General features: G+C 38.0%; 1 protein-coding gene across 6 annotated transcripts in view; it reads right to left on the bottom strand.

The window, feature by feature from the left end:
- Positions 1-5,898: 5,898 nt before the first annotated feature.
- SUSD1 (sushi domain containing 1) overlaps positions 5,899-26,315 on the bottom strand; it is a 54,865-nt gene continuing 34,448 nt past the window's right edge. For 2 of the 6 annotated variants that reach the window (XM_053932066.1, XM_053932067.1), the window contains 3 exons: positions 24,309-24,348; positions 22,131-22,224; positions 16,579-19,370 (listed from right to left, as the gene is read on the bottom strand). In XM_053932066.1, coding sequence (XP_053788041.1) covers positions 19,232-19,370; positions 22,131-22,224; positions 24,309-24,348 — 273 coding nt within the window. In that variant the 3' untranslated portion in view covers positions 16,579-19,231. Of the gene's footprint in view, positions 5,960-6,140; positions 7,294-16,578; positions 19,371-22,130; positions 22,225-24,308; positions 24,349-26,315 lie in introns of those variants that run through there. The other 4 variants (XM_053932069.1, XM_053932068.1, XM_053932070.1 and 1 more) reach the window with 4 other exon arrangements.

Genomic DNA, 26,315 nt, shown 5'->3' on the forward strand with positions numbered 1-26,315 from the left:
CAGATTACTTAAAAAGAGTTAACAGCTCCTCTGTGACGCTGGATGAACTGATGAAGATACAATGTGCTCTCAATCTTGATACTGTAGAAAGATTAGCAGCAGGTTGAAGAAGACAAAGCCTACTCCTCTCCTGATGGCTTTAGGTGAAACAGGATTAAGTACTATGTCATTCTTTGGATTATCTTGATTTGCTCACCCAGTGATATTTCCTGAACTAAATTAAAACACATTTATCACAATAATATTAAAAAAAAAAAAGGGGGGGGGGCGGGGGGATGGCAGAATAGACATCTAAAATACAGGGATTTTAAGTTTATGAAATAATTCATGGTGCTGGGATAAAAGTAATGGCACCCTAAGGAAGAATGGGAATTCCACTATTCCACTCAATATGGCTTCAAAACTGCTTGTAACATGTTTGTTGGAGAACTGCTGCTGCAAGACCAAACCACAAAATTTTGCCTGTTCAGGGGAGCAGATTCAGGGGGAGGGAAGAGCACGCATGAGGTGTGAGGGTTATGTGGAAGAACTCACCCTCTAACAGTAGAGTACTTTGCAGCAAAGCTGGTGCAGGTGATCTGACTCTACTTGCCTACACTAGTTTTTCCAAGCATTTGTACCATGTGAAGAAAATATAAGGCTTCCCTATAAGACTGCAGGCATGCATTTTTTGGACCTCAGCTTTCACTGGGACAGTGCCTCTGAAAGGAAAAAAATACTTTCTGGCTAAGGGGCCTGATCAAGGGTCTGTCTTAGAAGAATTGTTTCAGAAGTATTAATGTCTGCCCAAGATAGCTTGTAGCTACAAGTGGGCTTTTCCTAAAAAATGTTGTCTTTTCTGGATACAGAAAATTCAGTATTCTCTCTGTTTCTAAATGACATAACATGTATTTATGTAACGAGCCTGCATATCCTAAGCAAGAAGGTCTGCAGTGCTGTTTTTGACAGTTTTGTACCATATACCCTACCTCAAGCCTGCTTCCCCTTTTAGGGTTCGTCCACTGCAGCCAGTGGGCTCATCAGCTGCTTATTGTTGCCAGACCCCAAGTACCAAAAAAATAAAGATGATGCTAGCATCCCCAAGCTGGTATTTACTCTGTGAAAAAACTGCATAGAAGAGAATGCCTTGCCCTTGCCAAGGTCTCAGTGGAAGAACAGTCATTACCACCCATAGTGCACAGAGGAGAAACAGAGACAGAGAGGGCATAACACTCACCCTAGGGAGGTGAAAGCTGAAGACCTGTGGAACAGCTCTATAGTGAATGTTCTGCTGGCACTATACTCACAAATTCCTCCTTCTACCATGTGCTTTAACAGTACCCATCCAGTTCACATCTTTTAAAGGTGACTTGTAAATCTCCCTCTAGCAAAAGGACTTTATTAAGTGAACTTCTACATCATATAGAGATGCTGCAATGAAAAATATACTGTAATACTGTGTAATCAAACACATGGCAATGGAAGCTGTATAAATACTGCATGCAGAGCTAGAGTAGGACACAGATCTGTGATTGTAACCACCGTTAAACCCCTCTACATGTATATATATGTATCAAAGGGACACTGGAGGGCTAATAACCAAGAAATAAACATTTCTATGGCTTAGGCATTATCCACCCTATTGGAGATAAAGGGCATTGCTCTTTTTATGGATGTGCATTGGCTTACACACTTTGTGCTGCTCTTTAAACCTTTCCTGCTGGAGAGTAAATAAAAAGTCATTCTTCACTTGTAATGCCAGAGCTTTCTAGGCCTTCAGTTTTCTGTGGGGTGCAGTAGCTGTACTCATTATTTTGTTTTCAGTTCTGTAAAAGTTACACACAGTAAATAAGAAGAGCTATTGCCCTTGACTCTCCTGTCGACCCAAAACATCTCCAGACACCTCTGTCATCAAGAAACCTAGTTTGTAAGTGTGTAGTTACCCAGATGTTTATTGGTGTTCACCTACCCCCAGAAGAACAGCTAGCACCTAAATGCCTTAGAGAACATCCCTTAAAATCCCAATGGAACAGACCAGGCAGAGGGCCTGTCTTTGGATGTGAAGTTAATGCTCAGAGGCAGTACTATGAGATTATAAAAGAATACCTTCCTATTTCTCCAGCTCTTCCCTTACATGGGGAAACTGTGAAAAAAATAGGTGGTTTTAAATCATTGGACTTTCATTGTTTGTACCTGAAAAAATGACTATTTATGTATGTTTCAGCAACGCTTTTGTAAAATTCTGTTTCTCAATAGGAAAAGGAGTGGTTTTGTTACAAAATTACCATTGTTCTTGTCAAAAAATTCAAAAGCCAGTACAAGTCCTTAGATATATAAATACTAACAACCATTTATCATCTGTGGAAAATTATGAGGCTGTGAAACTGCCATGGTTTGACACGGAAGTGAATTTTTTTACAGGAAGTTGGGTCAAACTAATTAGTGTTTAGGTTTAGATATTGGTACCTGGAGTGACCACTGAAAGTATAGACTCGCTTCTGAGAACACAGGGGGTTAAAAGCAAGAACTCCCAGGAGAACTCTTTCTTTTAGTTCCGGTCATCAGAGAGTGCAGACTCTCCCCTGCCCAGCCTTAGGCTGGGTGGGGGAGGGGAAGCCACGCGACCTTGTCTAGGTAGGCCGAGGAGCTGAGGGTCTAGAACCGAGCCAGCTCCTGTGGACGGAAGGGTGGAGAGAAGTAGAGATGCCTTTGCCCTCCCCCCGCAAGAGGGAAAGAGACAGAGAGCTTGGCGGCACCTGGAAATTTGCCGGCAAAGGAGAAGGAGAAGGGGGAGGGGATGTCCAGCGTGGGAGACGGAACACCGGACCGAGATATCAGCCGTCCAAGGAGTCTGAACTTTTAACCCTTTCCAGGAAATGAGGGCTTTTTAAAAGTATTACTCCTCCTTAATTTGTAGTAGAAGAGAGATAGTCCGGGACCTGAGATGTTAGAAGAAGAAATATTTAAGTGGGAAGAGATGATGAAGTAGCTTTTAGCTAGACTTTTCTTGTTAGCCATAGACTGAACCAAAATCTCCTGCAATAAAAACTGCATTTTAGGGGGATGCAGTGGTGACCCAGGGAGACCTGTTTCAGCTTCAAACAGCACAAGAATAGCGAGAAACAAAGAAAGCTAAAGAAAAAATAGTAATACCCTCTGTCTTCAAGAAGAAGATAAGTCCTGTTTTTAGACCCCTCGGCCCCAGAAGAAAATGAAGAAGACTGTAGTCCCAGGATGAGAAGCTGAACTGTTGTATCTTTAGGTCCGTAGCAAAGCATCCTTAAAAGAGCCCTATAAACAGTCTGTCCATACACAGTAGTGAGAACACTGTGACATAGAATAAAAAGTGTCACACTAGCAAATTTTTTTTTCCAGGCGGTTGCCATGTGTGACAAAGAAACACAAGGTAGCAGCTGTGTTTCCTGGGGAGTCTGTGGTGCAAGAGAGACTTCTCTCTCCCTTAATAGTTTGAGTATAGATTACCTGAAGAGTAGTAATTTGATCAAGAATCCCAGGTAATATTTCATAGCTGAGTATTTTTAGAAATTAGGAGGAGGAGGGGTGTTTTAAAAAGTCTTCATCCTAAATTTAGTTTATGTGTTTTCTGTATTAGTAGTAGTTTAATAAAGTTTTTTTTCCCTTTGTTATTAAGCTTGGGCCTGCTCTGCTCTGTTCCTGATAACATCTCACAGCATTTATTTAAAAAAAGTGCATTTTCATGAAGACGCTAGCATTACGCCAGTGTCCAACCATGACAGAAACCCAGCTGTGTCATATTTTAACAATCCAAATTTCATACTTCTCAAAGTCACAGTCTTACAGAGACCCTGTGTGTGGGGAACAAGGGTGCTACAGGTCAGCAATGCCAAAGCAAGAGCTGGTTTTTTTAGTTCACTGATACCTCCCAAACAAAACAAAATAAGAAAAGAGGAGACATTTTATTTCAACTTATAGTGTTTTAAAGCCCTTTTTTTACTAAAAGAAATGTGAGTTGTGAAAGCAGCAGGCAGCCTACAGTGCCAGACAAAAAAATGGGTGAGGTGTGGTGGAATTCTACATGGCAAGACAGCAAGGCAGCAGTCCCATGAGCATCAGAGGCTGCAGCTGGTCATCCCATGTTGTGCAGCCGAGACTCAACTCAGCAGCTGGTGTGCATGCAGCCCCTGCTCAAGTTCACATCATGGCTCTGGCTTTACCTGCACACATACTGCCTTTGAGTATGCCTTTGTGCATACTGCTGGAGCACACATACTGCCTTTGTGCTTGAATATAAAAATGGTGCAGACACCCTGCTTTTTTGGGAAAAAAAAAAGCAAAAAAAAAAAAAAAAAAAGCAGCAGAAGAGCAAAAACAGCTGAAAGCTTTTCTTTCCTTAAGGAGGGGATCACAGGGAGCTTAGCATCATTAGCATTGGAATATGGCTGGGTGGATGGGGATGTGCTTTCTATAGTTACTATGAAAGTGTCTAACATTACAGTATTCAGGGTGTTCTGCATGAGGAGAGATTCAAATTGAAGCTCCTGCTCTCAGTCACAAAGAGAAAATCTGCCTTTTGATAGATGCCTGAATGACTAGGTTAGAAAGGTGTCCACAAGTGCCTTCTTCCCCCTGAGCTTTGCCAAATTTAAGTCAGGGGAAATTTTTTTTTGTATTTCTGGAAGGGAAAAAAAAAACAGCTAATGTTTACAGGGAAAATTATGATCTTAGCTTTAACTTCAGGCTGCTTCAGCTGTCCCCACTCCTCCCACTCCACCATTTTTTCTCTGTAGGTAAATATTTTTCTGGAGAAATACAGCTTCTCCTGCTCTCCACATGAGCACATTCAGAGTGACCATGATGTTGCAATCACTACACCTGTGTTGCCGACTTGCAAATGACCTGTCTGGCTGGACCCTCAAACTGACAGCTAACAACATGACTGGCTATGAGGAACTGCAACAAAGAGGACATGGGAAAAAAACAGCACGAAAAGCAGAAGTGGTGTATTCATCTCTTTGCAAATTCTATCTGCTTGCTCTTGCTTTATCTCTTGAGCAACTCATTCCCCTCCTTAATCATGTTCTTGTGACAGAGTTTCTTATCAGTGGCCTCTCTCTGAAGTGATAATGGTCCTTTCCCCTCAAGAATGTCTGTATTTTCCACAAGTCACTTGACTTTGGACAGAAAATAGATTGTCAGTCACAGTTTAGCACTGTTTTCCAGTTGTCAAGAGGTGTTTCTCACAAAGCAGGAGAAAAAAAAATTATAACTTCAATAAAGTTGGTTGCTTTTTATTTTGCTTACTGCTCCTCAGGCCCAAAGGAGTTTCAGATGTTTGCCATGCCACAGACACAGTATTCAGATCACAACTGTATGCTAGAGTTTGTGATATTTCTAGTCTCCTCATCTGTTTCCTTGTATCACACACTAGCAGACAGAGACTATCAGAAGAAGCCGATAACTCCACTGAAATCCCACAGGAAGTGCTCTCCTGCTCTGCCTCCCAATACTGTTTTGGAGCCGTGGAAAACAGGGTACTGTGGGTTTAGCTGGTGGTCAGTTTAAAGCAATTGAAACTGCAAAGCTCACACCAAAGCTGAGGGGACCTGAGCAGGTAACACTGCCTGCTCCAATGACACCACATGTACAGGATGTAGACAGGGTGCTCTACTTACAGTTTCTTTAGATGAGTAGCTATGAGATCTAGTAGAGACCTGTGACCTTCTCCTCTTGCTGAGAACCAGTGTCAGGCATGCAGCTACAGAGTATACATAGATATAATACCCTTCAGAATAACATTCACACTAATAATTTTCACAAAACAGTTAAAAAATGAAAACACATTAATTCCTACAATGGAATATTTCTATTTTCTACTTACTCTCAAAATGTATCACTCTAATCACAAGCACACTGGTGGATAAAAATCCATGGGAAATGCCTCTATATTATCAAGCTCTTTATGTAACCTCTTCATTCAGCAATGTAAAATAAAATCAACCTGTGGTATGAAAAACAGGCCTTGATCACAGACAGATATGTATGGTAGAACCAGCTTTTAAACCACAAAATATAGTTATCAGAAAATAAAGGAATAGCAATGTCATTGTTGAGACGGACACATGATATACACACACACTTGTGTAGAGACAACAATGGCTTTTTCTTTATTACAGGTTGTTCTCAAGTTTTATACTCTTTACAAAGCATGATCTTAAGTCATTGGTTACATCAAAACAATTTATTATATTCATGGGATAAAGCAATAGCTTATTGTATTTTATTGGTATAAAGCAATTAATGTCAGTAATTAATTGGTAAGAATTTATAACAAATTATTATTCAGGCACGTACGCTGCTCACTAAGGCATGTATCCTCTAACTGTAAATATCGTTTATGTGTCTATCCGTTTTTATGCTAATGGCCTTGCTTTTTCCTTGCAGGATAAACTCATATTTAACAATTTCTTCTTCTGCTAACTCAGTCATGTGGCCTGTAGACCAGCTACTAAGCCTATCCATACTTCTCCCTTTTTGTATTTGAACTACAAACACAGTTGTTAAGAATTTTTGTAGGGCTCTTTGTAAAAATATAAGTAGGTAGGGAAGACACAAGCCAATAATTACAATCACTAACAAAATTAGCAATCTAGTCTTCAACAATGACCTAAACCATCTAGTGATGCTCTAATGACTATGTGTTAATAACAAAAAATTTATAGTTGTTTTATTTCGTAAAGTGGTATGTCTAATGATGTCTGTTTCTAGTAGCAACCTATTTAAAGTTATAGATGTGTTATTGCTTTGGTTAGTTAACAACTAATGTGGTTAAAGTGTAGCTGTAGCTATTCTAGGTGTTAAAACAGAAATAATAGAACTAGGTCTTTAAAAGATTACATCATCTTGACACTGAGAAGTAAATTTGTGTTGGAGTGATCATGTATTTATTTTTATTTTTTGATGTATTATTGTTATGTTGGGCGTTAGTAGGGTTGATAGCTTTAAACTGTAGGGACCACCTGTTATTTTACTTAGAATAACAATTTAAGTACGTTCACCTCAGATCAAAAACACACCCTTTTGGCAGCTGTAAAGGTATATTTAAAAAAAATAAAGAAGTTTTTTATCTACAAAATAAAAAACTTTAACACATAAACTACTTTATCTAATCTTACTTAATCTTGCTGTCTAAATCAGTGCTCATGATACAAAATTGAGAGTCAAATGATAACAGCTCTAGTTTAATTTTTTTTTTTTACCAATTCTATGGAAGTCAGGACAATACCTAATCTCTCTGTTCTTCATGCCTTCTTGTGGCAAAGTGTTTTGGGTTCTCTGGAAAAGAAGATAAGCATATCTATATATGATATAAAGAACACATAGGGACTGACAGGCATGGTTGTAAGATAATCATCTATATTCAGAACCAGACACAAGGTTTTTCATCCCAGTGAGGGGCATTTGAAGATAAATAACCCCAGATAAGCAGCAGGGGAAACATTATAAGCATTTTGTTGTACAAAGGGAAGAAAGAGCATTGGGTACTGACACGGTTTTTCCTAAGTACAAAGGAGAAGCAGCAGTTCAAACCAAATAAAGTGAATACAGGAATGCCTTAAAATGCAATTTGTCCATAAAATCTACATTTTTTTTTCTGAAAAAGCAAAATCAGTTTTAATAATGTTTTCATAAACAAAGCTTTATATTTATTTTTAAAAACCTCTTTCCTTTACAAAAAGGAAAAGAAAAAGGAATCTATAAATGATTCAAAGGTGTACTAGTGTCTCTGTTGCACAGAGGCAAACATACATGCCCTGACCACCAACACGTATCCAAGTCCCATATCCAAAACACTCTTTTCCTTCCATAAAGGCACATGCCCCAGCTTAACCTTCCAAGAAAAATTTACCAACATTGCCTTGGTGCAAATCCTAATGTATTTCTGCAACATCTTGGGATCTATTTACCTTATGCTTCTCCTTCTTAATAAGATTTTATGGTTTTGTTTTTGTATTTTTTTTTCCACAGGGGAAGTGTACACTTCCAAAAAGAAATCTAAATAATTTAAGGACGCTGTCTCTCCCTGAACCTGACACATCATTTTTAGAAACTGCAACTTCAAAATAACAGCAGACATTCAACCTTCCCTCAGAAGGAGATCTATTTGCAGGAAATGGTCTTGACATCATCACAGTTTTTTAAAAAAGCTCAGCAATTACACAAAAGGATGCCTCTGGTTGGTCTCAGGTCAATTCCTCTTTATCCAGGTCTTTAATTGGAACTGTGGCAATGCTTCCCTACTGACACATATAAAAATTGCAGACTCTGACAGCCTGAACCTGCAGAGGTTCTGTCACTTGCTTTCATTTGCTGATCCCTTGACTGAAAATCTAATGGCAAAGATCCTCTCATGAGAAAGTATCAGGTAACTCTTCCTGTCAGACCCACTAGAAAGACTGACTGCCATGAATGCTGGACTTGAGTCACAGACAATCTGTCGAAAGTGCCATGGAGAAATGAAAAGGCTAGACAAGCAATGAATTCTGTGATTCTGAAATATATGTTCTCAAATGTGATAGCAAGTGTTTTCAGAGCCTGTAGGGAGCCATGACAAAAGGCAGATTCAATGACTGGCAGCAAAAGAAGCTGTTCCTTCTCAAAATTCTGATAGCAAAAGAGCCAGTCACATTTGGGATGATGTTCTGAAGCAGTTTGGGACAATATGACTCCTTATTGCATTTTTTAGAATATGAACTCCCACTAGATTTTTTTTTTTAGATCAATAATTTATTGTGAACAAGCAGCAAAGATTTATCACTGTCAAATTACAACATATGGATCAAAGTTGCATTAAGAGGCACTTTATGTCTCTCTGATTTTCTTCCTGCTGAAGAAAGTTCCAAATTTAAAGTACATCCATGCACTTTTTCTGTCTTGATTTGAAATGTAAGTGAAACAGTGCAAAAGAGCAAATGTCACAGCAAGCACATTTGAGATCATCAGGCTGGAAGACCTTTTAATTAGAATATATTTCCTAGGGGTCTAACTGATTTTATTTTTCCCCACAAAAGAAAGAGTAATTCCTTTCCCTCCTTACTCTGAAGAGGGAAATAAAGGCAATCCTATATTCCCACTGGATGTTGACTCCATTGGGAAAAAGACAAAAGGAAATTAATGTAAATTACAATGTAGGAGAAAATTAACACAAGATAAAAAAGGTAACAAAGCAAAAGTCAAACAGTGGTAGTCTTGCCCAGTGGTGTCAAAGGTAGGAATGAGAACAATTTCTATTGGTTTTGAGAGCTCCTTTTATACTTTGAAAAACAAGGCCTGATTATAGTGATTTGCATTTGTGGATGGCAGGAAAGGAAACTTCTGCTTCTTGCAGTTTCAAGACCATTTGTTGTCTGTGATTTTCCAGCAGCTGGTAGCCAGATTTCTATAGCTGTGAGAAGGCTAAGGTTGAAGTGAAGAGTTCCCTAGATAACTAAAAATCAGCACATTTTTGCTAAAGTCAGGCAACAGCAAATTTAGCATTTAAACTACAAGCTGCAAAAACAGTAATAAATTCCTGCTAACACAAACAAGGACCTTTAATCTGCAGTCTCTCATACAGAGTGTTACAGACATAGGTACCTTCATTCTCATCACAGTTCCTTGAAAGAACAAGAATGGGTAAGAGCACGAATGAGATGTGAAAAGAATGGTTTTAGTGGACATCTTGGAAAGCCCACTGTAAATATCTGAGACTCAAAGGCCTTTTTTATCTGAAAGAATCTAAATGTTATCTTGATTCACTCTTAAAATCTTCTGTTCAGTTATGCATTTCTGCATAAACCTGTTTCTTCTATTCATATGAACACCAGGATTTAGCTTTTCCATACATTACATATTCACTAGATATTGTTTATGCTGTGTCCATGTTTCCCAGAAAACCAGAGTTGGGGAAAACCAGTGTCCTTTTGCTTATGTGTCATCATTGTGGACCAGCAACTATCAGAGCCAACCTGTTTATGGAAAGATTGCACTTATATTAATTAATTTTTCTCTTAAATATGGATAGATGACTTCAGAGAATGTCATTATTCTTATCTAGTGAGAAACACTCCTGTGATTCTTTATGGCAGCCATCTCCAGCTCCACTGATTTTCTGATTCTCATAACAGGTTTTAAGAATTAACAGACTGCGAATGAATAGTGAAAAAAAAACATTGCTCTATAATTCTTTAAATCTGTCTGCAGAGAACAGTCTGCAGGGATGCTGAAAGAGTTTAGATAATAAGCAGATCTATGAACACTGGGTTCAATCAAGCTTAGTTTTCCTTGGATTTGTATCTTGTTACTGACCTGAATTCCTAACATAACTTGAGTAGCATTATTAAATGAACTCAGCTCTTAGAAGGCACAGGAGACTAATCACATACTAAACAGTAGAAGCTTTTCATTGCTGTTTCCATGCAAGAGACAGACAGAATTGACTGTGCAATGGATTCTATTGTATTTATAAAGCTTGGAAAGAACATCAGTTATTAGGTCAGTAGATTCTCTTGGCTCTGACAAGTAGAGAGACTGTTTTCTTGCCCTTCTCAATTGCCTGCTTTCACCAAACTCAAAACACAACAATTTTAATATTCCTGTTGCTCTTGAATGTGCCTTAACACAGACAGTAGGCAAAGATATTATTGTGGGGAGACAGAGTTTGTAACACAGTCATTTCTTTAGAAAACCTAAGCCTGTGAGACAGCTGCTTACAATAAGTAGTGCAGAAACAACATTTGGACACACCAATCCCAAGCTTATGAACAAGGGCAGTGGGGGTCAGCAGAGGGGGACATGTTGGCATGCAGCAGAGGGGGATCTCTCTCTCTGGTGACCAGCAATGGAAATGGATAAAGAAATGGAATGAAGATGCATCAGGGGAAGTTTCAGTTGAACATTAGGCAAAAAGTTCTTCAGTGAGAGGGTGGGCACTGGAATAGGCCAGAGAAGTGGTCACAACACCACACCTGTCCAAGTTCAAGAAGCTCTTAAACACTGTCATATGGTTTAGTTTTAGGTAATCATGTGAAAAGCGAGGAGTTGGACTTAATCATCTGCATGAGTCCCTTGCAGCTTGAGATATTCTATGATTCTGTGATTCTAAGTCTTGGCTGATATGCCACTCATAGGAAAATATACCTTAAAAATGGAAAGGGATATAGAAGTGAAGTTCAATATAAGAGTTTCAGGTTCTTAATGACTGCTGAGGTAAGATTTTTAAGAGGGACTGGAAGTCTTAAAAAAAAATTAAAAATCAGCACCTGATATTTAGACTGTTGAGAAATAGTATCTCTTTTAAGTATTGTAGTTTCCAGACACTGTGTCAAAGTATTTGAAACCATTTTCACCATGCCTTTATTCCTATAATGAAGCATATCTGAACTGCAGCAGTTTTACCTATACAGAGAAAGCTTGTAACTAAAAGAAAAGGATATGACTAAACACAGGAAGCAATTAGTCAATACCTAAAGCAGACTTGCAAGAAAAATATCTGGGAAGGGAAAGTCCAAGTACCAGATAAAATGCCTGGAGGCAAAAGTATTTTACTATCATACTGCCTTAATCTTGTCTGATGTGACATGTTTGCACAAAACCAAGTGACATCTAAATGGCATTACACTGGATTGCTTCTCATATTAGCTTACTATTCTTGCTTGCTGATATTCTACTGAGTCTTTTGGGTTCATCACTCCTGTGATTACAAAATCACTGCAATTTAAGTCTTATTCTGTCACCTTAAATGCAGCCCCTTTTCAATGCATGAACTCTGCTTTTTGCTTTGGAGAATGAAGCTGGGCAAAGCTAGAGCTGCTACTTGCAGTAAGTCATATAATTGACAAAGAAATATTTGTTGCACCTTGTCAAAGATGGCATGCTTTTCATTGCTAAATGCTGAAAGTCAATACATGAAAAAAGTGTTTAAAAATTTTGGTTTATTTGAAAAATATTAAATAGCCTTGTGGTAATTATCAGGTTGTGCAATGAAAAAAACCCCAGGAGTCCCAGCAGAAAGCAGAGCAGATCAAAGGATTCTAAACTAACTCTAACAATCTTATTTCATCTCATATGCTGTTGTTGGACAAATTAAAAAAAGAGAAGTCTTTCAAGTAGAAACACACACACATAAAGCATGGAATTGTATCTTCAAACAATAAAGAAAATTGCACAAAGGCAATGTGCAGCTGGAAATTCCTATCCACCTTGCTTCACACTGACCTCCTGTGTAGACAAACAATGGATAAATAATAGTCTTGCTGAAGAATCTGTGGATACTGCTGTGGCTATGCCAGGAAACATTCTTACACCTATTGTTTCAAAATTTGAAAAAATACACAATGTGTTCACCTCCCTGGTCTCCTCTTTCTGCCTTGAATTAAAACATAACAGTAGATTCTTCAGGGAACACTGGGTTCCAGGATGGTTTGGATGGATGGAGATGAGGGATCTCTGAAGTCAGGTCTTAGAAGATGTGGTTTATTGTAAAAGGTGAAGGGCCCTGCTTGGAGCTGCTAGACGCAACTCGTGGCAGGCCCAGGGAGAGAGAGGGAGAGAGGGATTCAGGTGAGTGTCCCAAGAGGAAGGTCCAAGAGAGCATCCGGTCCCTCGGCCACACCTTATCAGGGGGTTTCAACATGGGCTGGAACAGGACTTGGGCCAATGGGGTCACAGATACCTGATACTTCAGGGGAGGGTTACAGGTGTGGGATGAACCATACATTGGGGGGTGAAACAGAACATTCCATTTGACCTATGGACCTATTGATAGGTAAAGGGCATTGTTTAATCAGAAGGGGGGATTGCTTTCAATCTGGCTATACTATTGTTTTCTAGTTGCTCAGTAATTAAGGTTTGGTATCTCAAATCTTGTTCTCATCTCAATATCTGTATTTTCTAAATCTTTTGTCAGGCAATCATATTTATAGGGCATTCCTATTTCATCTTCCCCAACAAGATTCTAAACTAATGCAAATATATGTCTCATTGCACTAAATTAAGTTATATGGCACAGAGTGAGAATGTGGGTGATGCCATAAATTCAAAGGAATTTCATTAAAATCTGGGGGAGAAAAATTAATTCTTCAGTATACCTTGATCTAGGCCCAGTTTTAAATTTGTTTTATTGTAATAAAAATTAACATCTAGAAGACTGAAGCCATGAAGAGTAATGTGGTTAAGGTAGTACTTAGCTGAACTGGAAGGAGACAGGTTTCATTAAGTTATAAACCACTCATATCGTCATACTGAAACATGCTGTATAATCACATAATAATAATATTCATTTGCCAGTTGGAGATTGGTATACTGTAAAAATGCAGAACTGCTGTTGAAGCACTCTTTCACAGAATATGCTGAGTGGAAGGGATCCTCAAGGATCATCGAGTCCAATTCCCAGCCCCACGCAACACTGTCTCCAAGAGTCCGTGAGCCCAAGAGTATTTTCCAAATTTCTCTTGAACTCTGTCAAGCTTGGTGCTGTGACCATTCCCCTGTGGAGCCTGTTCAGTGCCCAACCTCTCCTCTGGCTGAAGAACCTTTTTCTAATACCCAACCTAAATGCCCCGACACAGCTTCAGGCCATTTCTTCATCTCCTGTCACTGCTTACCTCAGAGAAGAAATCAGTGTCTATCTAAGTCCTTCATGAAGCTGTTGAAGAGCACAGGGCTGAGGATGGAGCCCTGTGGAACCCTCCAGTGACAGGTCACCAGTCTGATATCACCCCATTCACCCCATTCACTGTAACCCTTTGTGCCTGACCCTTTGAGCCAGTTGCTCACCCATCACATAATGTGGTTATTCGGCTGTGAGCTGGACATTTTCTCCAGAAGGGTTTTTCAATACTGGAGGGCCAATATTGAAAGCTTTACTGAAATCCAGAAAGTTTACATCAACTGGCTTCCCTTGATCAGCTAGATGGGTTACCTTGTTATGAAAGGAAATCAGGTTTTATAAGCAGGACTTTCCCCTCATGAAGCCATGCTGGTTTTGACCAGTGACTGTGTTGCTCTTCAGGTGTTTTTCAATATAATTTTACTGAACACTGAAGTGAAACTGACGGGCATGTAGTTTCCCTGGTCCTCTTTCCTACCCTTTTTGAATACTGGAACAACGTTCATCAGCTCCAATCACCTGGGATGTCTCTGGATTCCCAAGATTGCTCAAAAATCAAGATAGGTTTTGCATTGACATAATCTAAATCTTTGAGGAAGTGCATCAGGCCCCACAGATTTGTAGATGTTCAAATGGAGCAGCAGATCCTGCACAACTTCAGGGTCAACTGGGAATTGATCATTCTCACAGTCATAGTGAGACCCTCCAGCTCAGGGTACTGAGACCCCCTTGATTCATTATCTATGTTGAACACAGAAGCAAAGAATGTGTTAAACATTCCTGCCTTGTCCCTGTCCCTCTCAGCAGATATTTACAATTGCCACTAATTTGGTATTCCACAGTGATCTGATTCTGTTTTTCTGTGCATGAAGGAATACTCCAGATTATATGAAAAGACTGGACAAATGAATGAATGAAAATAAAATACCCAGAACGGGTCAGAATTCACAGGAATACCAAACAAAATGAAACTTCCTAACATTTTCATCAAGAGAAAAACTGAGACAGCCATTTTACACAGTTAAAAGGGACAGCTGAGAGATGGCTTTCACCAACCCTACCCTTTGTTCTTGTTATATTAGTCTTTATTTAATGTATTGGCACAGCTGATTTGTGGTCATTAGCTTGGAACATCTTCACTAGACTGCTGCCTTTTCACTTCTCCCAGGATGGCTGCAGGAGTGACTTTTATATGAACTGTTACCAAATCAGGCTAAAATATTCCATGCTAAAACCTGCTCAAGAAAATCTGGGCCTTTGGAAATTACTTTCTCTTAAGAATTTGCTTTATTTCTATAATTCTTTCTCTGTTGCTTCTCATTCTACTAGCATTTTTTATAGTCTCGGGGTGGAAACCAAGTTTCTCCATTCTTGCTGGGATATTTTGATTGTATTTTCAGTTAGTTAAGTGCAATGGCACAAACAGAAAAAAAATACACACACACACACATATATACATATCATACATGTATAATGTACAACATGGTAATCCAACAAGGACTCCAGGGAACATAAAACATGAACTGCAACTGAACTGCATAAATTTTTCTGCCTCAAGGTTGGGAAAACATTAATAAAATGTTGTTGTTCTTTATTCCACTGTGAGATTTCAGGAACAAAGGCAGTATTTCTGGAAAAAATACACAAAAAATTCGAGAAAGAGGGGAGGAGGAAAAAGAGAACTCGAGAGCAAGTCTTCCCTTTTTTTTTCTGTGACTGTAATGGTGTCATTTTGTTAACTTCAAAATGGAAATTGCTCCATAATAGCAATACCACAAATTAAATCATTGTGTTCTGACTCCTCAGATCTCATCACTATCAGAAATGAAAGGACAGTGTTTGTGCTGTCCAAAGAGTCATTCTTCTGTTGCTAGGAACTGTAGTACTTCTGCAACACTGACACTTATTCCCTTATATTAGAGCTCAGCACTGGGATCACCAACTAATTTCACAGAACCTACCCAGTATATGGTTCAAGGACACCAATTCCCTCCTTGAAAGGATTGTAACAGTTATATTTTTCACAGACTTTCATAACTTCCTGGCAGTTCTATCACTAGGAGCAGAAATCCTCTCATCTGAGCTAGAGACCTGTGAGCCCATGCTGGATTCTAGCTGAACCATGCTGAATATGAAAGGGCCTCACAAAATCATGCAAGACCTTGGAAATAGAAATGGTAATTGAGAATAGTTAAATCTGAGAACATACACAAACACAAGGAGCAGACTGGATGTCCTTATTACAGATGGGGTAGAATTTATTTCTTCTCAGTAGCTGTTACAGTGCTGTGTTTTGGATTTAGAATAAGAATGGTGTTGATAACACACCAATGTTTTGGGTTTTGCTAAATAGTGTTTATACTTAATCAAGGACTGTTTTTTCCCTTATCTCATGCTCTGCCAGTGAGGAGGTATACAAAAAACCCAACAAACTGGGAGGGAGCATAGCTGGACAGGTGACCTAAATTGGCCAAAGGGATATTCCACACCACAGAACATCTTAGCCAGTACATAAACTGGGGGGAGTAACCCAGAAGCCTGTCCAGTCTGGGTTCAGGAGCGGGGTCTGGTATCTGTCAATGGGCAGTGAGCATTTGCATTGTGCACCACTTGGTTTTTTCTCTTTTCACTATTCTTTTTCACCACTATTATTGTGTTTTACTTTATTTTCAATTATTAAATTATTCTTAGCTCAACAGGCAAGTTTTACTTTGATTTCCTCCCCTTTACACTGGATTGCAGGGAGAAGGGAGGGATGGAGTGAGTGGCTGTAAGGTGTTTCATTTCCATGGACTTGTGGGCTTAAAACCATGACACCAGCTCACTTATCTGGTCCTGTTTGTACAATTGATTGACAATATAAATACTGAAACAAACAAGCCTGGCTGACTTCTGGCTGTCTTCATCATGCCCAAAACAAAGAAATTGCCCCAAAAGGTTTAAAGGACCCATCAGTGACATGTACTAGAAACTGTATTTTACAATAAAACTTTTTTCATTTGATATACCATCACAATTACTTGTATGAGTGCTGTATTTTTACAGTATCCTGTGTTACTTCACAATTATAAAATAAAACAGAAAAAATAGCTTCACTTAAGCTTACAAGACTTGTTTATCCAGGACTAACAATTTCCCATTTCCTATAAAGAGGATTAAAACACTCCGCATATAGTGCAGACATTGGTATGGATCTAAACCAATGAGTTTCTCAATATAGCACATTTCAACATAGCATCATGAAGTGGTACAGATCAGCAGTAAAAGTAGAGTAGATTCAGTTCAATTAACCTTACTTGGTCTGGGCGTCGAAAACCTATCCAAGGAAGCAGAGAAAAAATTGGGAAAAAAGAGACAAATTTCAGTGTTAGCTGAAGGTACTAGAAATGTCTCTAGAATTTCTGGAAACATGAGAGTGTGGTTATGACATTGCAATTAGTTCATCAGAAAAGCTTGGGAGCAATAGAGCAAGGTTCTAACAAAAAAACTGTTAACATTTGCATATCGATCTGAGGATGGCAAGGTTAAACTAGTTCTCTATTCTTTCTACATTTAACTGAAACAAATATAGGTGGAAAAAAGATAAGATGGAAAGGTAGGTCTGCCAAGAGTGACAAGGGAGACAGAGGGAATGAGGGAAACTTGCAGAACTGTAGCTGTTGTGGAAAATTGAAGATGACAGAAAGTCTTGCCTCATCTCTCCTCCCTTATCAGTCCATTCCAGGGTTTCAAGAAGCTACACTGTGTGGAGATGACCAAATCAGTCATTAAATATGTTATCTAACTACCAGCAGAAGTATGGATGTTTTTTAAGGAAAAAACCTTGCTCTGAAAACTTTACTTTATGAAAAAACAACTTAGGTAAATAAGAGGCACACAGAAAAGAAATAACCTGACAAAGACCTCCAGTTTTCCAATTGTACCCACTAAAAAGATAGACTTTATAATCCTGATCAAGTGTAGCATACTGCAACTCTGGTGGTCTCAGTAAAATGTAAAAAGAAGTTCAGTTTTTTCACAAAGGATGGCACATCTGCCTGTCTAAGCAATTTCCAGCCTCTCCAGCTCTCCCTTACACAGGAACAGCTGCTCATGAACTCTCTCTAAGGATCAGAACAGCAGGAGACTGAATCAGAACGAAGTGGTGCAGTTCATAATCTATACCAAACCTTGCAATCTATTCTATTGAGAAAGGGAATTAGGCATGGAATGTGTGAGAATGAATTCCACATGAGAAATGAATTCCCAGTATGAACAGTTTAGTTATCCTTTCTCAATTAGCAACAGAAAATGCTATCAACTTTTAATCTCTAACGTAGACAAAGGTGTTAACTTAGCTATTAACTAGTAACTTGGAGGACAGCTCTGGAAATGCTGGATAACAGAAATGGTATCTGCCCAGACCTGGAAAAGCACTCTCAGCTGGATGCAGCAATTGAAAACTCTTTTTGGCTGTAACTCCTCTTTGCTTCTAACCATGAAATCTGGTTGCACTTTAAACCCAAAAAGATCCTAATTACATGTCATAGAGAGACAAAACATCTAAAATTATAAGAGCAGTAGGCATCAGAATCTTAGCAATTCAGAAACTTAACAATTCCAAAAATGTGCAGCATATATTTAAAGTGGTATAACATGAAACATAACTTAGGAAAAAAAATCACAAAACCAAAACTCCTGCTTTTTTATTTCACCAGTTGACATCTTTTTTGCTAACATATAACAAAGAAATTTCTGAAGAAGAGTGGAAATAATCGAAGCCACTTGATTCTTTCTTACAGAAGAAAAAAATGTATTAACTGGGAGTATGCCATAGGAAATTGGTTAATTGTACTTTATTAAGTGACTCTAACCAGATGTTACACACCAGCCAGTTAACTAAACAATGATTTAATGGCTCTACTCAGCTGTAATTATAGAAGAGAGATTAACAGAAATGCACTTAACACAGGAAAGTCCTTCCTAAAATTAGTTTCACATGCCATTAAAGCAAACATATTTTGAGCAAACTGCATTTTTATAGATTGGTATATTATTCGCAATTACTGCTAATTGCTATGAGCAATGACTGCAATATCTCTGGAACACATCAGTTGCTGACACCACTTGAATGTGGCAACTTCATGGCTAGCAAGTGTACATGTTAGTGATATATCATTACTTGTAAGTGACTGACAGAACTGTTCTACCTTTATAATTGGAAATACAATAGGCACTTTATCTTGCATAAGGGTAGATTTGTATTTTCGTTCATAATAGGCCAGTTTATGTGTGCAAAGGTATCTAAAGTAGCAGTTAATCCTCAAACAGTCTCAGCTGGATCAGGGGATTATTCATGTAATCAAGTACAATACAAGCACTCATTATCAGGCACTCTTGCAGCTGGAATAGCTGAAAGACTGTGACCAACACATGGGATGCGTGATAACCTGCTTGTGAGGGAAGGTTCTCCTTTACACACCACACCATCTGGAATAAGGCAAGACAATAAACATCTCACTCCAGTGACAAACACATTTAAACTGTCCATGCTGTAGTACATTTGTGACATGCAGATACCAGACACATGCTGGCTTTGAAAGAAGAGCATGATTTTTTTCTATGCTGACTTTAGGGAATAAACCATCAGAGAAGAGAGACACTTTCAGTCTCTAGGAATGATGATGCAATCCCTGCTTGTGCCATGCCTACTGTGGTAGATAAATGTACAGCCTCACAGGCTACAGCAGCACGTGGGGGGTGCAGTGAGCTGTGGAGACAAGAGCTGGAGAGAGAAAAAAGTTCTGGTTAAAAAAAAAATCTTACAAATGATTCAAGGCTCAAGCACAGACCTGACAGGGAACTTGTATTGCTCATATTGATTAGATATATGACAATGCTTCTGAAGGTTTTTGAAGATGCACGGTGCTGCTACAAATCCTGATCACTACTGCCAGTGTGAGATGGGTAGGAAGCATTCCCACAGGTTATCAGATGATTACCTGACCTGTGTTAACCTTGGCATCAACAACACTGATGCCCAGTGCAGATCTTCAGAAATCTGGAGTTCTGGCATTGTCCTTATGCATATGAATGGGCAATCACATACAAAAGAAAGCAAAGAACTAAGAGGAATGGAGCAAGGTGTATGAATGAAGAGCGACTTTAATAATTACAACTATGGGCTAATGCACTTTTTAAAATGAAAAGTATAAAATCTAAGGACATCAGAAGTCAGACTTCACTTTGTGAATGCACTTCCACACTTTTACTTATCGAGGAACAGTTGGAACTGCTGTCAGCAACCACGCAAGCAGGAATTCACACCCTGACCCATTGTGGAAACATAATTCCTGAGACAGCAGACATGTGGTAAGCTGGTGAGCACTTGGATACAGTGGCTTTTTGTGACAGAAGCTTACAGAGACCCCAAGAAATAATCCAAGACTATTCACCTGACACCATGGCAAGATCAGCCATAGCTATTTTATTACTGACAAGTTTGTTTAACCTCCTCTTGCAGACCACCCAGAAGCTGCACTCACAGCAATTTGTTCCCATGCCTCCTTCTCCTACAGCTCAGAAGCACATGGGTATGCCGTACATGTACAATTGGCACTACCAACAGGAGAAAGTTGATCTTTGTGTAGTAGCATTTTGTATATTTACATATTATGCTTCTTGGCAGAAATTTCTCTGCCAGGCTAAGCAACCTGCCATTAGAACGCTCTGCTTGCATTTAGATTAAATAGATCCCAGGTCTCTCTTATCAAATTCCACTCTCTTTTTCTCCTGCTAGACCACATCTGTTTTGGAGTATAGTGTCTAAAACAGGACCATGGTTTTACAACTGGATAGGATAGAAGGCTGACTGCATGTGGGTTTTTTTTCAAATCACATTCTTATTCAGAAATGCTTTAAGTTGATGGTTAATTATAACTAAAAGCACATTTGTTATTTAAAATATTACAGCTACTTCTTTGTGAGCATTGTGAAGGTTCTTATCACAACTGATATCTAGGGTTTCCCTTCTCTGCCTACTGCTGGGATGGGGCAATTTTAATTTCTGTCAATGATTATGTCTGATATTTCTTAGAACAGGAGAATGGATTCAAGAATTTCTCTGCACATGGGATCAAGGGCCTAAAAGATATTTGCTGACTTATTAAGTCCTTGTCCCCTACAATACACCACTGTCAAATTTACTCAATGTAATCAGCTCTCTAAGGATTTCATTTTTTCTCACTCCTTTTGAAAGAAGGCTGAAGTGGAAGTTCAGGGTCTATCTTCTTTGCACTCTCTCTCACATGTGGCTCCTACTCATACATGATTCTTCTAGTACTGTCTCATACCTCAAATCACTCTCCTATCACTGTGAACCTAATTGATTTGACATAGTTTTGAAAACTACTAATATCCCTCTGCCACATTTTTGCCAGAGAAACTGAAATAACTGAGAAGACTTTCACATCATGACAGCCCAGGGAACCCTTTCCTCCTGCAATAAGTCCTCTGTCAGGAGTCAGCTACTTTAGAAAGCAAGACAGTAAAAAGCTCCTTCTCTCTCAAATATCAAAGCTGACTCTGATAAAGTTTTCAAAATCCCTAGAAACAACCAAGACTGCAAGTTCAAGTTTACCACTGCATTCTACTGCTAAGGGAAGCCTGAGATCTGTTTATTTAGTTACCTAAAGAAAAAAATGAGACCATGGAACCTCTAATTCAGAATTTTGATTGCAAGAACTGATTTGAAATTTAGACAACCACAAACAATCCAAATAAACCTACTTTCTTCAGTCCTATATACTACTAATTCCTTCTGTTTCAGAGCACCAAACAAGCAGCTTAACTAATCAATGCTATATTTCATATCCCCAAGCTGGAGGCTCCTGATCTTTCAAGGGAAATATATCAGAAGACTATTCTTGCAGATATGCATATTGAAACAACAACAAAGGCATAGATTTTAGTGAAGATGTTTTACATGTATGTAGGCATTTACAAGTAAATGACTTGCATATTTGTTTTAACTTTGAAAGGAAGACAGTTATGAAGTTACTGACCCTGCTTGAAGGATCATGAAACATGAATTAATAAATCTCCTAAAAAACTTAAACATGTTTTTATCATGGCCCTTAGGTAAAACAATTATTTTCAGGCCTTTTGAACAAATTTGGGAAGACAAAAAATTAGCTCTGTACATAAGCAAAGTGCATCAACATTTTGACAGCATATAAACTTCATGTATGTAATTCCCATTAAATCAGAACACTTCTGTACTAAAGTCCTGATGCCATTCACTGTCTTAAATACTTCCTTTATTAAGATAAGCCCTGCACATTTCAGATGCTTTGCCAGTAATTGCAAAGATACAGAGGACTTTAGCTCAAGCAATGGACAGCATTAGTGGCCACTGAAAGCACCCTTGGTTAGAGTTTCTAAGCACCCAAGATGCCTAAACCAAGCATGTTGGCAAGAAAATCTATCTGAAAAGGAAAAACACATGAAGGAGGGCTGCAAGACTGGAGGCAGCAACATCACATACCGTGCCACGGAGAATGACACGAACAATATAAGGCAGACAGCAGCCACTGACCCTAATCCAACAGCAGTCATGTATTGCAGAGTGGGTGATAAATCTGAAAGAAAGTATCAAACAATTCAAACAAACCAATCAAATAGTGCAGCATCAGTCTGCTCATAGCTGAAGTATAGCAACAAAACCCAGATGGTGGACTTATGGCTCAGTGAATGAGAGTAATGGAGCTGACTACCTGGTAGTTACCATACAGTTGAGGAATAAAGATTAATTAGAGTGTTAAAAAAATTATTATGATGCTTATTTTTGGTAAAAGATATACCTGCCCTTGTAGAACTATAACACCAGGTTCCATCAGCAAATTACACATCTCTAGAGAAGATCCCAGCCCTCCATAAAAGTTACAGAATTGTCTTCCCTCCATATTGTAGACTGTATATCATGAAAAAAACATAAACTTCCTTTAACTTTTTTGTGGCAGGAAAAAGTGTGCTTTTAATGCAGTTTTCTACCATTTTTATGACAATGATCTATGACACAATGTGTAGCTAGATGGTACCTGAAACAGGGTCATTTAGTTTAGATTTAATTTATAGATTTGCCTTCCACACAAGTTGAATTAAGGAATATTTCTCAAATGATTCAGCAAGCCAAAAATAGTCTCAGCCTCTCCAGCTGCAGAAGTGCATTAAGGGTAAGAGACATTTTGACTATATGTCCATTCAATATAAATGCAAATGGATTTACACCAAAAGCCAAAGACCTGAGCTGTCCTACTCTGTTCTTCCTATGCTCATTCTTTTGGACTCAAAACGAAATCCAGCTTTTTGTAAGACAGTCTTTGATGATGTGCTGCATGCTGATAAATGACAAATTCAGAAAAGAACAGATTTCTGTCTTTCCAAAGTTATTCTACAGCTATTGCCTAAACAGTCCTAGCAATGGAACCATCAAACCTAAGGAGCCCTTGAACTTAGCAGAGTCTCCACAATGAACTGCCTACATTATACTCTAAATGTCATGGTAAATGAACTAGGTAATAAGAATAATTAAAGAGAGAGTAATTAAAGAAAACCTAGAAATAAACAGAGTTGTCATCAGAAGATCACTTATAGTGATAATTTGATATGGAGGACATGCACCTCAAGCACTCCATGCACCACATGATTCGACATCATTCCAAAGTACTGTCTCACTTCCCAGCACTACTGCCTTTTCTAACTCAAATTTGTGAGATTTTCAACACAGAAGCAAATTTTAGGGCTCATAGGAGACTCCAGTGGTGCTGCTTTCTTTGTCAGGGGAGGCAAATGTTTGTTTTTGGCTGAGACATGAGGTCAGTGAAGAGTAGTTGCAGCTATGGTGGAAAGAAAGGAAATATGATCTCTAGTGGATTCCAAATTCCTCTGAGATAAACTCATTAATTGGAAATATTTTAAAGTCAAAAAGTAAATCAAAATAAAACCACACTGAGAAATTTACAGGGTTTTAAAGTAATGCCACTTATATACTTAAGAAACTATACTTACCAGTATACAAATTAGCCATATTTTTCATTTTTGCACAGTATCTTCTGGTTTTTTTAAGATTGTAAAATTCTTGATGGACCATCTGAACACTCTAAAATAAAAAATATGGCCTCTAAAAGCTAAAATGTATTGCAGCGATGTGTTGCTGGTTTTTGTTGTTGTTGGGTTTTTTGTATTTTGTTGTTGTTTTGGATGGGTTTTTGTTTGTTTTTCTTATGTTGTTTTTTTTCCAATTTTTTGTGTTGGTTTTTTAAATACATTTTTAGTTTTAGTTATTGTTGTTGTTCTTTGATTGATTTTTTAAATGTTTAAGACAATATAGAACTATCTTAAAATAGGCTTCCAAAATTCCATATTTTCTATTTCAAATCCTTTGTGCACAAAAGTTGCTGTAAAGATTTGGATGTGATGCACAGAAATAACAACACTGAAAACCAGGGAAAAACAAGAAAGTCCATTTTAGAATGAATTGCTGAATCCATTGGAATGGAATAGTGAAGAGCAAGGAAAATTTCTTATCTCTAATCTTTTCAATCCTTGAAGTCAACAGATCATAAAAGGCAAAAGAAGAAACAGCCATAGCAGTTACTAGTTTATGCTGCCAAACAAAGCCATGACAACTTAGACTTTTTTACTGAAGGAAAAATTTACTTACTTTTAATTTGTGCCCAAACAGCACAGGACTGTGTTCTTACCTAAAAAAGAAAACATAAAAATCACTGTTTCTCATGAGAAAAATTTATTGTTACTAACACCCTCTGAAAGATCCGCCATCGAAAAAAATTACTATTGGGAATGGAGTTTGTTATTCCCTTGGTAGCAGCCTCTATATTGTCTTAAATGATTATAAATTATAAAAATAAGATTAGACATAGAACTTTGATGAAAGGCTAGCTCATTGTTCTTCCTTTCCTTTCACAACCTTCCATCCATGGAAGGATCTTTGACATTGCTTTGATAAGGGTTCAGAATTTATGAAATGTGAAGATAAGGCTAAATATGCTGTGTTAACGCTCTCCCATGCAGAACATATATGTTAAAATCGAGTATCTGATAGCCTATGTTACACATACTAGATGTAGCATTTTCTTCAGTTATGATAACATGCGTGGTAATTTTTAATAACTGTATAGAATACTTACAATTAAAGAAATATTTATCATGGGTCTGGTTTTGATGACTTATTAAGCAAGTTTGATTATTTTACAGTAAAGCTTTGGTCTCTGTAGAGCATTTTCCCCCAGCTCTTCATAATCATAAACACACAAAAAGTTCTATTTTAGGTTCTGTTATCTATTGTGTAATTACTGTGAAGTGTATTTTTGTAGTGTTTCCTGCTAAATGACTTTCACAGACTTTCACATAATACATACACAATACATACATTTTTCATATTGTAGCAAAGTGTGTATTATGTTGTTCTGAATAACAGTATGTTTGAGAAAGAAGGCTACAGTTTGAAGCATTTGGATAAAAGGATGAAGGCACATTTGTGTGATTAATCTCATTTCTGTGTGTCTGCATTCTGAATTGTGGAATCTCAAGGATTCTTAAACCTATTATTTATAAGGAATTTTCTGATTAGTTAGAAAGACAAAAGACTGACAAGAAAAATCTTCTTAGAAGTGAGAAGATAAAGAAAAAGGGTGGGTGTAGAAACCCAATCAAATGTCAGATTCTGGGGCAGTGGTGTGAGTACCATCATTTTGAAATGGTTACCTTCATGACACACTCTAGTGTGCAGAAAATCAGATATCTCCTGCCTATCAGGGAAGTTACAGAGGTCCCATGAATCTCAGAGAAACAAAAAAATAAATGGAAAGTAAAAACCTCACAGCAGACACCCTTTTCAGGACCTCCAAATCTGAACAATGGAAAAATGAACATGATAATATGTTAGGGATATTCAGCAATAATGCTAATAAAAATCAAAACCAAGCAACGATTTTGCAGCATGATGATACAAATTGCACCATTTTTAGCATGAAAGGAGACAGAATGGACCCTTAAGAATGCCAGAATATGAAAGGGAATAATGAGAACATTAGTTAGGAGCCTATTACATCTATTTCTAATTTGCCTCTCTAAATGTGCTAACAAGTAAAAGACACTTCAGAAATGCTGATTTCACAGGTATTAAGAATTGAGGGCCAAGCAACTTTTTAAAAAAGAAGACTGAGCTCTTGAATCCAAATGCAGTTACTTAAGTAATCACATTTTTAGGAAGTCTCAAAACCCAACAACCTGCAATTCATAATTCCAATTTTTTTCAGCCTTCTAATACTAGCAATTGCAGAAGATAAAAGGATATGACAACTGAAGATAAAAGGGCAGACAACTGAATACTTTTGAACCACCAGTCCAAGTTCCATTTTAAAGAAGCAGAGCTGCAAAGAAAAGCAGTTTGATATTTGCAATCCCAGTAATGATTCATAATTGTTGCATGTAATTTTGTGTATTTCGTCAACCAACAAAAGCCATACCGGAAAGTATACACTAAGGAGCTGATGTATTTTTAAAGGTAGGAAGTAAGAGTGACCTTTACAAATAAGTGTAATATTAATCCATCAAATCAGTGGCCTAGAAAATACGTCTGCAAATGTCAGCAATGAAAGATCAGGAAACAATCCATAAGAAAGAGAAAGAATAACGTAAGTTAGAA

Source organism: Vidua chalybeata, chromosome Z, assembly GCF_026979565.1.
Source record: "Vidua chalybeata isolate OUT-0048 chromosome Z, bVidCha1 merged haplotype, whole genome shotgun sequence".
NCBI lineage: Eukaryota > Metazoa > Chordata > Aves > Passeriformes > Viduidae > Vidua > Vidua chalybeata.